Source organism: Dasypus novemcinctus, chromosome 23 (genome assembly GCF_030445035.2).
Source record: "Dasypus novemcinctus isolate mDasNov1 chromosome 23, mDasNov1.1.hap2, whole genome shotgun sequence".
Taxonomy (NCBI): Eukaryota; Metazoa; Chordata; class Mammalia; order Cingulata; family Dasypodidae; genus Dasypus; species Dasypus novemcinctus.
In genome coordinates this window covers 24,323,125-24,338,638 of record NC_080695.1, presented here as the reverse complement: position 1 = coordinate 24,338,638, position 15,514 = coordinate 24,323,125, and the positions used below count along the sequence as shown (strand labels likewise).

General features: G+C 42.8%; 1 protein-coding gene across 9 annotated transcripts in view; it reads left to right on the top strand.

The window, feature by feature from the left end:
• LOC101443502 (merlin-like) overlaps positions 1-15,514 on the top strand; it is a 106,830-nt gene that overhangs the window by 67,424 nt on the left and 23,892 nt on the right. For all 9 annotated transcript variants that reach the window (XM_058285978.2, XM_058285980.2, XM_058285975.2 and 6 more), the window contains 3 exons: positions 10,080-10,163; positions 10,937-11,005; positions 14,598-14,680. In XM_058285978.2, coding sequence (XP_058141961.1) covers positions 10,080-10,163; positions 10,937-11,005; positions 14,598-14,680 — 236 coding nt within the window. The remainder of the gene's footprint in view (positions 1-10,079; positions 10,164-10,936; positions 11,006-14,597; positions 14,681-15,514) is intronic.

Below are 15,514 nucleotides of genomic sequence, written 5' to 3'. Positions count from 1 at the left end.
CATTTCCAAACAAACCAAAGGAATAGAGCGACTTTCCTAGATTTATACAGTAATAACATTCCTGGAAAATTCCACATGTGTTAAAACTGTGCTCAAACCATTTGTGTTTAAAACTGTATATATATTCTAGGCTCAGATAACCAGGCTTTTTGCCCACGTCAATACTGCTTAGAAGTCACATAATTCAGGATTATTAATTGTGTTGGATTATACTGAGAAGTGGTCTCCCACCCAACTTATTAATATTTTTTAAAATTTCTCTTCCCTGCATCTCCCCCTCCCCCCCCCCCATTGTTTGCTCTTTGTGTCTATTTTGCTGTGTTCTTCTTTGTCCATTTGCAATCAGCAGCACTGGGAATCTGTGTCTCTTTTTTTGTTGCATCATCTTGCTGCGTCAGTTCTCCATGTGTGCGGCGCCACTCCCGGGCAGGCTGCCCTTTTTTCACGTGGGGCAGCTCTCCTTTAGCGGTGCACTTCTTGCACATGGGACTCCCCTATGCGGGGGACACCCCTGAGTGGCACGGCATTCCTTGTGTGCATCATCACCACACGTGGGCCAGCTCACCACATGAGTCAGGAGGCCCTGGGTTTGAACACTCCACCTCCTATGTGGTAGGTGGGCGCTTTATCAGTTGAGCCAAATCCACTTCCCCCACCCAATTTGATTTCAGTAATTCTCACCTGATTCATTGTGATAACAAAAAATGCTTCCACAAATTTCCCCCCCGGGGGACGTTACTTCCCACTTTGAGAACTGCTAGTACACTATTTTTCTAATTCTGTTCCCTTGCATTTGTAAGGAAAGATGAGGGCTCCTTCAAACTATTCACACCTTTCAACAGTTTGGTTCTCTCTAAAACTGAGTGTTACCAAGATATATTTTAAATGAAATAATTGTGATGAGGAAGCATGTAAGTTATACTTCGTTTAAAAAGGGGGAAAAATCTATATCTAACTGTAATTTGGGAAATTTTCATATCACAAATCCTACTACCAAATACCAATGTTAGAATCCAAATTCCCCGCTTCCCTTGCAATGATGACTCATGTGACCTGACTGTCACTAAACTTACACACCACCTTCTGACTTCAACTGGGAAGTGAGTAGCGGGAGGAAACAGGCTTTGTATGGAGCATCCTATGTTTGCTGTTACTGGCTCCATGATAGTAGAATATACTGGAAATAAATAAATTGGTTGCCTCCAGGGAAGGGTACGGATTAGCTGGGGGCCAGTGGAGGGAGGTGATTTTCACTTTATACTCTTTTAAAAAAAATTCTTTGTACATTTTTTAATTTAAAAAAATTTTAAAAGATACTTTAGATTACATAAATGCTATAAAAAATATATAGGGGATTCCCATATACACCGTTCCCTACCCCTCCCATACTTTCCCATATTAATGGCATCCTTTTAGTGTGGTGCATTTGTTACAACTGATGAACACATATAGTAGCATTGCTACTAACTGTGGATTATAGTTTACATGAGAGTTTGCACTCTGTTCTGCACAAAAAAGAGTGCAAGATCTAGGAAGCAATTTTGGACTATGAGGCCACTGTGCACCATTGCTTTTACAACCAAGAAAACTCTTTCTGTCTTTTGGGGGGAAAAAGCACACAGATCCTAAGTGTACTGCTTGAAGAATTTCCACAAAGTGAACACATCTGAGTAATTGTCAGGTTTCTCAGGTAAAGGAACAGAACATCCCCAGCCGCCTAATCCCATAACCCCCTCCCTGTCCCCTTCTGCTCACTGCATCCTCCCTACTCTCTAGAGGTAACCCAACTTTTCACACCATGGATTTGTTTTACCTGTTTTGGAATATGATGTAAATGGAACCAAGCACTATGTATTCTTTAGCATCTGGCTTCTAGAGCTTTACCATTTGTGATTCAGCTGGACATTTTCTGTTGACCTAAACCCAGTTCATGGATTCTCTCTTCATTTCCTTTGTTTGTTTTTGTTTTGGTCATCACAATGATTTTTTTCTTTTTGAATGGTGGAAACATATATAACACAAGATTTCCCATCTTAACCATTTTTAAGTGTACATGTCAATGGTATTGATTACATTCATGTGGTTGTGTTGCCATCCACGTACCAGGTTCTGTATTTCATCCAGCTCTTCTAGTTGTTCTCATTTGTAGAATTTGCCTGTCATTTCTATTAAAATTAAAAACAATATTTAAAATTTTTCTATTAAGAAAAAGAGGGAGCAGATGTGGTTTAAGTAGTTGAGCATCAGCATCCCACATGGGAGATCCTGGGTTTGGTTCCTGGTATCTCCTAAAAACAAAAACAAACAAATGAAAAAACCAACTCAGGGGAGCTGATGTGGCTCAGTGGTTGAGCATCAGCTTCCTACTTACGGGATCAATCCCTGGCCCTGGGTGCCTCAAAAGAACAACAATAACAACAACAACAAAAAGACAATAACAAAACAACAAAAAAAACCCAAAAACGATCTGTGCATGTTTGGCATTTTTGCATGACAGGGTCCATTGGAGATTCAGAGAATTTTCATAAGTGCCCTCAATGCTTCATCTGTAAAATGGATCCCTTTCAAAACTAAGAGAAAGTTTAGAGCATCCAGCAGGGTAGAAACACAGGCAAGGCCTTGTTCTTCTAGCACGTGCCAGGCTGCAGCACGTGTGGGCAGCGACTCCTATCAGAAGGTCCCTGAACGTCCATTGCCGGGCTGTGCAGTGAATATAAACTCAGGAATTGGAGTCTGCACTATTAAGCACCAATCACTAGCTAACATGTCATATATATATATATATATATATATATATATATAGTATATATATTTGATAACTTTTATTAAATTTAGAGCAGTTTCAGGTTTACAGAAAAACTGCACAGAAAATAGAGTTCCCATATGCCGCTCCCACATACATAGTTTCCCCTATTATTAACATCTTGTGTGAGTGTGGTACATTTGTTTCAATTTGTATTGTTTTGTTCAATTTGTTTCATTTGTTTCAATAATGTATTGTTACATTATCAGTAACTAAAGTCGATAGTTCACATACTTTGTGTATACAGTTCTATGAGATCTGATAAATGCCTAATGTCATGTATCTACCATATATCTATGGTACCATACAGAATAATTTTACTGCCCTGAAAATGCCTGGTACTCTACCTCTCATTTTCCTTCCCCCTCACCTGTGGCAACCACACATCTTTTTTCCTGTTCCTATAGTGTTGCCTTTTCCACAACAGCATATAGTTTGTTCAAACTGGTTTCTTTCACTTGGCACCATGTATTTAAGTTTCCTCCATGTCTTTTTGTGCTTTCATAGCTCATCTCTTTCTCTCTCTCTCTTTTAAAGCAGTTTTATGGGGATATATTCACCTATCATACAATCAATCCAAAGTGTACAACCAATGGCCTTTAATATAACCACAGACTTGTACATTCATCACCTCAATCAATTTTAGAACGTTTTCATTACTCCAAAAAGAAAAACCCTATACCCCTTAGAAGTCACCTCTCAACCCCTTTCTCTTCCCCCAGACCTATATAAGCACTAATCTAATTCCATCTCTATAAATTTATTTATATTTACACTTTATATAAATGAAGTCATATAACACATAGTACTTCATGTCTGGTTTCTTTCACTCAGCATAATATTTTTAAAGAAATTATTGTATTTCAGGCACACAGGCTCATAAGCATAGTCATCAGTATCAAGGGTTCCTTGTTGAATCATCCTTCTTCATTGGTCTATGCTGTTGCACTTGGGGGATTGTTGCTATTCCACTGGGGAATTTGATAGAGCTCCCCTGGCTAGGAACTAGCTGCAGAGTGCCTAAGCGTTACCTCCTGAGAGTCTCCATGTTACTCAAATGTGGCCACTCTCTAAGCCATACTCAGCATGTAAATTCATTACCTTTCCCACCAAGTGGGACATGACTCCCGGGGATGAGCCTCCCTGGCACTGAGGGATTACTACCAAGCACCAGCTCGTGATGTAAGAACTTGAATAAAATGGTCAACTCAGACCAGCAGAATATCTTGGCCTACATGTAGGATCATGTGATAAAGACTATTTTTTGGCCTTGAATAAAAGGGGGAAATGGCAAAGGCAAATGAGTTTATATGGCTAAGAGTCTTCAAAAAAGAGTCGGGATGTCCTCTGAGGGGTCGTGCTTATGCATGCCTCAGCAGGACCCCAGAGACAGCTGAAGTGGATACAACCCCAGGTACTGGTTCTCCTGAGAGCTACAGAGACCCACAGTTTCTGTGGTCATGGCAGATGGCTCTGGAGTTCACTGCTGTGTCAGTGGGCCCTACTTTGGAATTTGTTTTCCTGAGTTTGATGGAGTTGGACTCAGATGTGACCTTTCTACACATGCCCCTTCTGTCACTTTTACTGAAGCTGTGGTTGGTGCTAGGGTTGGTGTATACTCAGGAGTCTTGAATCTCTGTACTGTCCATGTGCCAGCTGAGCCCTGAGCCTCAGCAGAGTTGCAACTCCTACAAGAAAGTGGCCACGGTAGATGCTGAGGGCAGGGAGAGGGAAGAAGAGATGTGATGTGGGGGCATTTTCAGTACTGGGAGTTGTCCTAAATGATATTTCAGGGACAGATGCTGGACATTATATATCCTGCCATAACCCACTGAATGTACTGGGGGAGAGTGTAAACTACATTGTAAACTATTATCCATGTGGTGCAGCAGTGCTCCAAAATGTATTCATCAAATGCAATGAATGTGCTACAATGATGAAAGAGGTTGTTGATGTGGGAAGAGTGGGGTGAGGGAGGGGTGGGGGTATATGGAACCTCTTATATTTTTTGAATGTAATGTTTTTTGTGATCTATGTATCTTCAAAAAAATACAATTAAAAAGGGAAAGAAAAGAATCTATCTGTGAATCAAAATAAATTACCACTATTTTTTAAATTTGAAAAAAATTATTGTAATTCTTTTTATTTACTAGAGAAGTTGTAGGCTTACAGAAAAGTTTTATGAAAAATGCAACATTCCCATATATCCCCCTATTGTTGACACTTTACATTAGTGTGGTACTTTTGTTACAGTTAATGAAAGAATGTTAAAATATTACTGTTGGGAAGTAATGTGGCTCAAGTGATTGAGCTCCCACCTACCACGTGGGAGGTCCTGGGTTTGGTTCCTGGTGCCGCCTTAGAAAAACAAGGCAAATGAACAGACACAGCAAGTGCAAACAATGAGGGGATGGGGAGAAATAAATAAAATAAATCTTTAAAAAAAATTACTATTTACTATAGTCCATAGTTTACATTAGGTTTATTCTTTCCCTGTATACTACCCTATTATTACCTTGTAATAGTGTCATATATTAGTTATAATTCATTAAAGAACTTTCTTATATTTGTACTGTTAATCACAGTCCATCATCTATAGTGTGGCTCACTGTGTTACACAGCTTTCTAACTTTCATTTTAGTAACATACACAACCCCAAACTTCCCTTTCTTTTATTGCTGAATTGTATTCTACTGTATGGATGTGCCAGGTCATTATTTAGTTATCTATGGAAGACATCTTGGTTGTTTACAATTTTTGGCAATTTGGATAAAGCTGCTATAAACATTCTCATGCAGATTTTAGTGTGGACATGTTTTCAACTCCATTGAGTAAATACCTAGTATTTGCAATTGTAGGATCTTATGGTAAGTCTATGTTTAGCTTTGTAAGAAACTGCCAGACTGTTCCAAAGTGGCCATTGTACCACATTTTGACTTATGTATCTTGCTAATTGTGTGTTTTCTCCTCTGGTTTAGATAGAAACAAATTTGTTTTGTTTTTGTTTTTGCTGTTCACTGTGGTATCCCCAGTACCTAGAGTGGTGCATAGTATGTAACTGCTGCTCATTGAATATTTGTTGAGTGAATGAATTAATGAAGATTCATAGGTTGGAACCAACAAGGTGAAATTCAGCAAAATCAATGTAAATACTCGAAGTTAGATTTTAAACCCTGGTAACACAAGTACAGAGTTCAGGAGTGCTAACTTCAAATGAAAGTGTGATAAAATGATCACAAATCTAGGTACATCCTTAAGCTGAAGTAATAGACATATTGGGTCCCCAGTGAGGGCGGTGAAGATCTTTGAGAACTCTGCACTGGGAGGTGAGGGGTCAGACCCAACAGAGGTGTTGTTTTCGTATGGACTCAGCCTTTTAAGAGGGCATCCCCAGGTGGTCACCAGACTGGAAGGGACACAGACAACATGCCCCTGTGAAGAACAGTGGAAAAAGTGGGCATGTTTAGCCTAGAAAACGCAAAACCAATGTAGGAGCAAGCATAGCATCTGAGAACTTTACTTTGTACTGGGCATATGTGAGAATCTGAAATCCATAACCTGGTCTGTAAAAAACAGAATTATTTGGACCTGAGTTACCTCTCTGGCCTCATTTCTTGCCATTGCCCCCCATATTCATGATCTTCAGTCACTCAGTTGTTTCTAGAACATTCCAAAGTTCTTCCTACTTCAGGGCTGTTGCACCTGCTGTTTTCTTGCCTGGGGATCTGTGCTCTGCTCCCCCTTGCCACCTGACCTCCATTTCCATTACATCCAGCTCATTTCTTCCCCTCACTCAGCTCATAGTTCTTCTGAGAGGACTTTCCCACCCTCGGCACCTCCACAGACATACAAACAACCCGGGCCACATAGGTTGCAGCCAACCTATGGTTGTTTCCAACAACAGGGGCCAGGATGCCCCTGGCCACATGCTCTGATAACCTTTTCTTTCTCAACTCTTATTGCAATAATAATTATTCAGTCATGTGTGAGGATGTGTCTAGTCTGTGTCTTTTCCATTAGATTGTATGTTCCATGAAAGCAGGGGTGATGCCTTGCTCACTGCTGGGTTGTGGAGCACAGTGGGTGCTTCGGGAATATTTCTGAAATGAAGATTTGAATGTAATAATTCTCACACCAGGCCTCACCTCTCATCTTTTACTATTCAGCTCTAGCCCAGACCAGGGTCCCCCTTCTTGCAGGCAATTGCAGTGGTCTCCTAACTGGTCTACCTGTCTCCAGTCTTCCTCCAGGGGATGAAATAATCCCTAAAATCTCTCCCCCAGCTCCTGACAACCACCGATCTGCTCTCTGTCTGTCTGAATTGACCTATTCTGGATATTTCACATAAACAGACTCAACATATGTGACTGTTTGTCTGGCATCTTTCACTTGGCATGTTTTCCAGGTTGGTTCATGTTGTAGCATGTACAAGTACATCATTCCTTTTTTTTTTTTATCCCCCCCCTTTGTGGCTTGCTTCCTATCTTCTCTTCTATGTCCATTTGCTGTGCATTCTTCTGTGTGTCTGTATCTGTCCGTCCGTCCGTCCGTCTATCCGTCTATCCATCTATCTATCTATCTATCTATCTATCTATCTATCTATCTATCTATCTATCTATCTATCTATCTTATCTTTATCCCCCCTACCCTGCGGCTTGCTTGTTGTCTGCACTCTGTGTCCATTTGCTGTGCACTCTTCCGTGCTTTCACTTGTCTCCCTTTTTGTTGTTCTACTGCTTGCAAACTGGGCTGCACTCTGGCGCTTGCAGGCTGGCAGCTCTCCTCAGTGTGCAGGTGAGGCCTGCCTTTACAAGGAAGCCCTGGGACGTGAACCCAGGGCCTTCCATATGGTAGACAGGAGCCCAACTGATTGAGCCACAGCCGCGTCCCATATCATTCCTTTTTATGGTTGAATAATATCATGGGAAGCGGACTTGGCCCAATGGATTGGGGCATTGCCTACCACATGGGGGGTCTGCGGTTCAAACCCCAAGCCTCCTTGACCCGTGTGGAGCTGGCCCATGCTCAGTGCTGATGTGCACAAGGAGTGCCCTGCCACGCAGGGGTGTCCCCCGTGTAGGGGAGCCCCACGCACAAGGAGTGCGCCCCGTAAGGACAGCCGCCCAGTGCAAAAGAAAGTGCAGCCTGCTCAGGAATGGCACACACACGGAGAGCTGATGCAGCAAGATGATGCAACAAAAGGAGACACAGATTCCTGGTGCCGCTGATAAGGACAGAAGCGGTCACAGAAGAACACACAGTGAATGGACACAGAGAGCAGACAACTGGGGGGGGGGGGGGGAAGGAGAAGGGGAGAAAAATAAATAAAAATAAAAAATAAAAAAATAAATCTTTTAAAAAAAAAGAAGAAAAAAAAATATCCCATCGTGTGGCCATACTGCATTTTGTTTATTCATTCTTCCATTGATACACAGTTGAGTTGTTTCCACCTATTGGTGATTGTGGATTCTGTAGGGTTTTGAGGAGAAGAGAGACAAGATCCCTCTGGCTGCTGTATGATGAGCACATTGGGGTGGGGGGAGGACAATCCTGGGATGCAGCCTGTCGTGGGAATTTGGTGTGAGATGACAGGAGCCTGGACTAGAGGGGTAGCAGTAAGTTTGGAGAGAAATGTCGTAAAGCAATAGAATCAATGGGATGTGTTCCCATTTCTGACTTGGACCACTGGTTAGTTGATGGATGGCATCCACTGAAATGGGGAACACAGGAAGGCCAGCAGGTGGGTGGGAGAGAAAAAGAAGCTTTTGAGGAGCATGGGGGGCATCTAACTGGAGGTGCCCAGGCACAACTGGAGCCTGGAAAAGTGTTCTGGACTGGGGATGTAGATGTAGGCATCTCACACCATATCCCTGATGTTTGGAGGTGTGGGAACACACAGTTTTACAAGCTGGAGGATTGGGAAGACTGGTTCATTTATGGAGACACTTGAAGACATAAATCCTGGAAAACTCTCAACTTTTTAATGGGTCCTTGAAATCTGTGCTCTCCAAGTACCCAATAAATGTCATGCTTTAATGTGGGAATACCTCCCCAGCCTAGTGAAAGGCTCATAGAAGGAAGGGGTATCCATACTTCTTAGAGTCAATATTTTAGCCCTGCGTAGAAAAATATCCAAGCTTTTCTGAAGAAATAGCTTGGATATTGTTACAGGGTCTTCTCTTTTTAGCACTGGCCTGTGTCAGAAGCAGAAGTTCTCTTCTGGATCCATTCCTGGTCTCTGCTTTGTCTATCGGTGGCTTCTGATATTGTCACTTTCCTCCTTGTTCACCCTCATTGCTGTCATCTTGTCTAGGATCAAGGCTGCACCCCTCAGTGTGGTCCTCAGGGACATGCTGGAGTGCCCCCCACTTCCTTGGTCCTCTCTCCCACCCTTCCTCTACACACTCCCCAGGATCCAGCCACACAAAGCAGGGTTCTGCTTCCCTCCAGTTTCTCTGGGATGCTTCCCTGGCTTTCTTCCTCTCCTTGTGGGGTTCTTGTAACACCCTATGCTTGCCTCTTCATAACCATCAGATCCCTTATCCGTAAAATCCCATTTACAGTTGTAGGTTCTGTTGGGACAGGGCCCTGGTCTCCGTTATCTATGCATTTCCTGGCCTACTTCTGGGCCTGGTGGTCCAGAGAGGCTCTCAGTAAAATGCCAGAGGAGTACGCGGATGTCTCCTGCAGCATCTGCCGAGACACGTTGCAACGAGGCTTGTAGAATTCAAGCATGAAATGCACAGCATTACCTCAATACCAATGTCCAACAGGAAGATGGCGAAAATGCTGTCTTTCCCTTGCTAACAGCATCAGGGTGTCCCCTGCAATACACAGAGGCTTAGGGGAGGTGTATGGTTTCAAAATGGGATGCCTTTCTGGATTGGTGCACTTATGTTCTTTAATCTAGAGAAAGAGCAGCTTGGACAAGAAGTGTTACCATCTTTTACATTACATATGTGTATAAATATATCTCCTTATCATCTATGAGCTTCTCTCTAATGTGCTATTTTTTTCCAAGTTGTTTTTTTTTCTCAGCCATTTAACACATTTCCCTGGTACCTCAATCTCTCTTTCTGTCTCTGTCTATCTCTCTTTAATATTAAAGCAATAAAAATGTTTAAGATGAAATTTTAAAAGGGGAGGAGGATAAGAAAAAGACTCTTTGAGTTTTTGTATTAGGCCTTGACCTGAGCATTTAAAAATATATCTGTGGCCACTGGTGCTTTCTTCAAATCGCGGGACTGATTTGACTGAGAATAATTTTGTGTTTCAGGTTAAGAAACAGATCCTTGATGAAGAAATCTACTGTTCACCCGAAGCCTCAGTTTTGCTGGCCTCATATGCCATCCAAGCAAAGGTGAGATCACAAAATGTTAGTTTCTTTGGAGACTTATGTTCAGGGGAAGGTGGGCATGGAGTGAGTCAAGCCAGACCCCCTATTTGCAGGAGAAGACACCCATAAATGCTGCAGGGAAGGGAGATGACTATCTAAGACCTGTCCAGGGAGATGGGTGGGCTGGGGACACCATGGGTTCTGACTATTCACAGTTTCCAGGGAACACCAGTAGAAGGGTAGTACTTTAGGTAGTGTTTCTCAAAGCAGGGTACCTGGGGTACTCATTAAAATTTCTATTCCTGGCCATCCCCAGACTGACACAATTTGGGAATCTCTGTGGGTGGGGCCCAGGAAGCTGGGTGTTGAATAAGCACTTGGGGTGAAGGTTGGTTCCTGTGTACAGAGCTTGCCATGCTGTGGGCTGTGGCCTATCAGTGAGCTACAAAGTATGTATCACAGGTAGAAAGGTTAAATATCAGTGCATGAAACTTCTATGTGTGTGTGTTTATTAGGTCACTGTAAAATGTATTTCTCATGGGGCCTGATGCCAAAAAGGTGGAAGGCCCTTTTTCTGGTAGATGACATGAGAGATGGCTCTAAGAGAGCCACCCTTAGGAGCCAGAGAACAGCCCCAAGACACCAGTGTGCCTCGCCCTCGGTCTGGGTCCATTGGGGACTTGACTTTGACTTCTGGCCCTCCAAGCAAACCCTTCTTCTGGCTGCAGGACTTAGCCTCAGGCCAGTGCCTACCAGTCCAGTCCTGACACCTCACAGCTGCCTCGCTTTCTTTGCAGTACGGCGACTATGATGCTAACCTTCACAAGCCAGGCTTCCTTGCCCAGGTGGAACTGCTGCCCCAAAGAGTAAGTGTCTTCAAGACCACCATATTTTTATGGGTCCCCTGGACCTTGTAAAACTTAGGGAAAGAGGCCCAGTGGGTAATTCCTGGTGAGGAAGGCCTTCCAACGCTCTAGCTAAACGTCTCCCCCTATTTCTCATCTCTGTCTCAATTCTACCAATTCTTCAATATTTGTTTCTCAACTACTACCCCCTCCTAAAAGCCTTTGTTTTCTTCCCTTCGCATTTTCTGCATCAGTTTAGGTTCTCTTCAGTTTAGTATTTTTAAAATGTATTGTGTGATGTCCTATCTTTGTTCAATATTATGTTTTTCATGCTGTATAACTCTTTCTTCTCCCCAGTGTTTTAGTTTGCTAAAGGCTGCCAATGTAAAATATCAGAAATGTGTTGGCCTTTGAAATAGGAATTTACAAAGGCTTGCAGTTCCAAGGCTATGACAATGTTCAAATCAAGGCATCATCAGAGATGCTGTCGCACTGAATTGCAGCTGAGGACAATCAGGCACATGGTGGTGCCATATAAAGACACGCCCTCTCAGAGCGCAGCGATGGGCCACCAAGCACATGGCAGGGCATAATGGCAGCCTGCTTGACTCTCTCCTTCCCTCTCCTCCAGGCCTGTCTCTCAGCTTCGAGCTACTCCATGGGCCTGGCCTCTTGGGGGCCTCATTGCTTCAGCTCTGGCCTCTCTTTCAGCCTCTCAGGGTTTTCTCTGTCTTTCAGTGGCTATAGGTGATCCTGGAGTCCTCTCTCATACATTAGGGTAAAATAGCAGGTCTCTTTCTCTGTGTTCTGTTTATATAAGACTCCAATAAAAGGATTAGGACCTACCCTGGCCCCTGCAATTTAATCAAAGGCCCTTAACAAAAGCAGTCTACTCAAAAGTGATCTAATCAAAAGGGCCCTTAATTGAATTTAACCAAAATGTCCTACATACACTAAGCTTACATGCGCTGGCATGGGTTATCTCAAGAACATAATTTTCTGGGGTTTGCGAAAGACTCAAATCAACATACCCAGGTATCAAAATCTTGTGACAAAGACCTATATGCCTTAAAAAAAAAAAAATTTATCACCATTCTAGGCACTCAGTAGATGTCTAGTAAATACTATTTGGACTGAATCCACATACAGGCTCAGACTTGCCAAATAAAGATCAGACCTATGTGGATTATGAGGGTGAATACTTACGCTTATTCCTCAAAGTCTGGCTTAAAAAGAATCATAATAATTACTCCTCACTGAGTGCTTCCTATGTGTCACGGACTGTGCAAAGTGCTTTGCATGCATCATTTAGTTTTGGATCCTCACACCAGCTCTAGCATGTTGCAAACTATTATTATCATTGCCATTTTATAAATGAGTAAACTGAGGATTATAGAGTGTATTAGTCTGCCATAGGGGTGCTGAGGCAAAGTGCCAGAAATCGACTGGTTTTTATAAAGGGTATTTATTTGGGGTAAAAGCTTACACTCCCAAGGCCCTAAAGAGTCCAACTCATATGCCACATGTTGAAGCAAGATGGTTGCTGATCTCTGCCTGGTCTCTCCTTCCTGGGCTTCCTTTTCCTCTTAAGGCTCCATGGGCTCAGCTTCTTCCCAATCTCAGCAGTAGACTGGTACACAGGGCTTGTTTCTCAGAGTTTTCTCTCTCTAAGCTATGAACTACCAGGCAAATGGCTCATCTCTCCCCAGGGCCACCAGGATCAAAACTGAGAGGGCTCTCTCTCTTCCCTTGTTTCTTCTTAAGTGAGTGTCCATTTATATTGGCCCACCAAGGGGACGGGGACTCAGCCTGAGTCCCACCTTACTGATGTGCTTGAATCAAAGCCCTAATATTAACAGGTAATTTAATCAAGGGCCCCTCAACTGAATCCAATATAATCAAAGGTATCATACCCAGAAGAATAGATTAGTTTACAAACATAATCTTTTGTTTTTTGGGATTCATAAAATAATCTCACACTGCCACACACAGGTTAAGAGACTTGCCCCAGGTCACCCTGCTGGTAAGTAGGAAAGCAGAGACTCAAATCCAGGTGTGGGGAGTCCCAAACCTAATGCCCTGAACACCATTTAGCTGTCTTAATGCTATTAAGTCTTTCTATCCATGAGCATGGAATATCTTTCCATTTATTTCTCTCATTTCTTTTAGGGATGATTTTTGGTTTTCTACATATGAGTCCTTTGTATACTTGGTTAAATTATCCCTAGATATTTTATTCTTTGAGTTGTTATTATAAACAGAATTATTTTCTTGGTTTCCTTTTCGGGCTGTTCATTGCTGGTGCATAGAAACACCACTGATGTTTGTGAATTGATCTGTACTCTGCCATTTTGCTGATTTCAAATTTTTAGCTCTAGGAGTTTTTCTTGGAGAGTCTTCTGGATTTTCTATATATAAGATTGTAGCAGCTTGGTATGATTTATGAATTCCCAAAATAGTTATTGGATTATGTTTGTAACCTGGTCTGTACCTGGGCGTGATTAAATTATGATTAGGGCTTTGATTGGGCCATGTCAGTAGGACCAAGAGAGTGGGGACTCACAGAGAAAACTACATGGCAGAATAGAGGAGTTAGTTGTTTTTTTTAAAAAGATTTATATATTTATTTATCTGCACGTCCCTCCCCCCCCCCCCCCCCCCCCCGTTGTCTGCGGTCTGTGTCCATTTGCTGTGTGTTCTTCTGTGTCCTCTTGTATTCTCATCAGGCGGCACTGGGGATCTGTGTCTCTTTTTGTTGCATCATCTTGCTGCATCAGCTCTCTGTGTGTGTGGCACCACTCCTGGGCGGGCTGCAGTTTCACATGGGATGGCTCTCCTTGCACAGGGCCCACTCCTTGCGTGGGAGGCACCCTTACACAGGGGTATCCCTGCATGGGCTGGCACTCTTTGCATGCAGGAGCACTACACATGGACCAGTTCACTACACAAGTCAGGAGACCCTGGGTATCAAACACTTGGACCTGCTATATGGTAGGTGGACGCTCTATCTGTTGAGCCACATCTGCTTCCCAGTTGGATTTTTGAAGTTGGAGTTTTGATGTCGGAGTTTTGATGCTGGAATTTTGAGCTGGAGCCCAGGAAGTGAACACACAGGAGAAGAACACAGAGGAATAGAGACGGCTCCTTACACATGACAAAAGCCCCAGAGAGAGAGACAGAGCTGGTCACCTGATAGTCTACAGCTGGCCTTGTGGAGAAAACAGAGGAGTTGAACCCAGGAATAAATGAGCCCGAGGAAGAGAGGAACCCAGGAAGCCTGAACTCTGGTAGATGTCAGCAGCCATCTTGCACCAACACGTGGCAATACACTTTGGTGAAGGAAGTAACTTATGCTTTATGGCCTGGTAATTGTAAGCTTTTACCCAAAATAAATACTCTTTATGAAAGCCAGTGGATTTCTGGAATTTTGCATCAGCACACCTTTGGCTGCTTAATACAAAGATCATGACAAACACCATTTAGATGACTCAGCTCTTATGATGGTCACAATTGCAATCCAGTGTTCATGGACCACAAAGTGGCCCTCGTTACTTGACCTTGTAATTTAGGAGACTTGATCTTTTCAGAAGAAACCTGTGTTCATGTTTGCCAGGTTCTGAGACAGTATCAGATGACTGCAGACATGTGGGAAGAGAAAATCACAGCATGGTATGCAGAGCACAGGGGCACTGCCAGGTAAGGCAAGGCAGGCCTATCGATGAAGATCACAGGTGGGTGGATGGTGGGGCAGGCTGGGTGTGACTGTTGGTTTCACTCTATACACCAAGATCTACTACTTCATGATAGCTGGCCCTTTTGGCACTTATGGACTTAAAATTCATGAGATGGGCCATCATTAAGTTGCTGAACTTTGGAGCCGGGCAGACTTGGGTTTGAATTCCAAGAATGACCCACATAGCTGCTTGCTGAAGAAATGACTTAACCTCAGTCTGAGACTTGAATTTCCTTTCTGCAAGTTGGAGGTGGTGATACTTGCTCCTTCAGAGGTTTATAAGGAGAAATGTGGCAACATGTGCAAGGTGGTTAGTGCTCGGCCTGGCTTGGAGGGCACATGGAGCAAAGGGCAAATGGTACCAGCTTCTTGGTTGTTATTGAAAGAACCCAACCATCCAAACTTGGTGCCATGATATGCAAAAAATATTTTCATAATAACAATCACATCAATGTAAATGTTGCTACTGTTTCAATAGTGATTTTTGTTCCCAGATGGTGAGAAACCCGTCTTTTTATTATTATTATTATTATTATTATTATTAATATGATGAAACCATGGCTTAGTGAGTTTAAGGAACTTTCCTGAGGTCTGTTCTATTAAATGGCAGAACCAGGATTTGAGCTAGATCTGCTTCATTTGTGTTCTAGTTGTCATGACATTTCCATGAAATTGATACTGCTATGTGGAAGCTCTTAGGGGAACCTTAGAAGTTCATCAACTTCTTACTTAAAAAGTTGTGCCTGCCTTGTTTGCAGTTTGGGCATAGCAAACATCTCTGAAATTGCTGGCAGGTT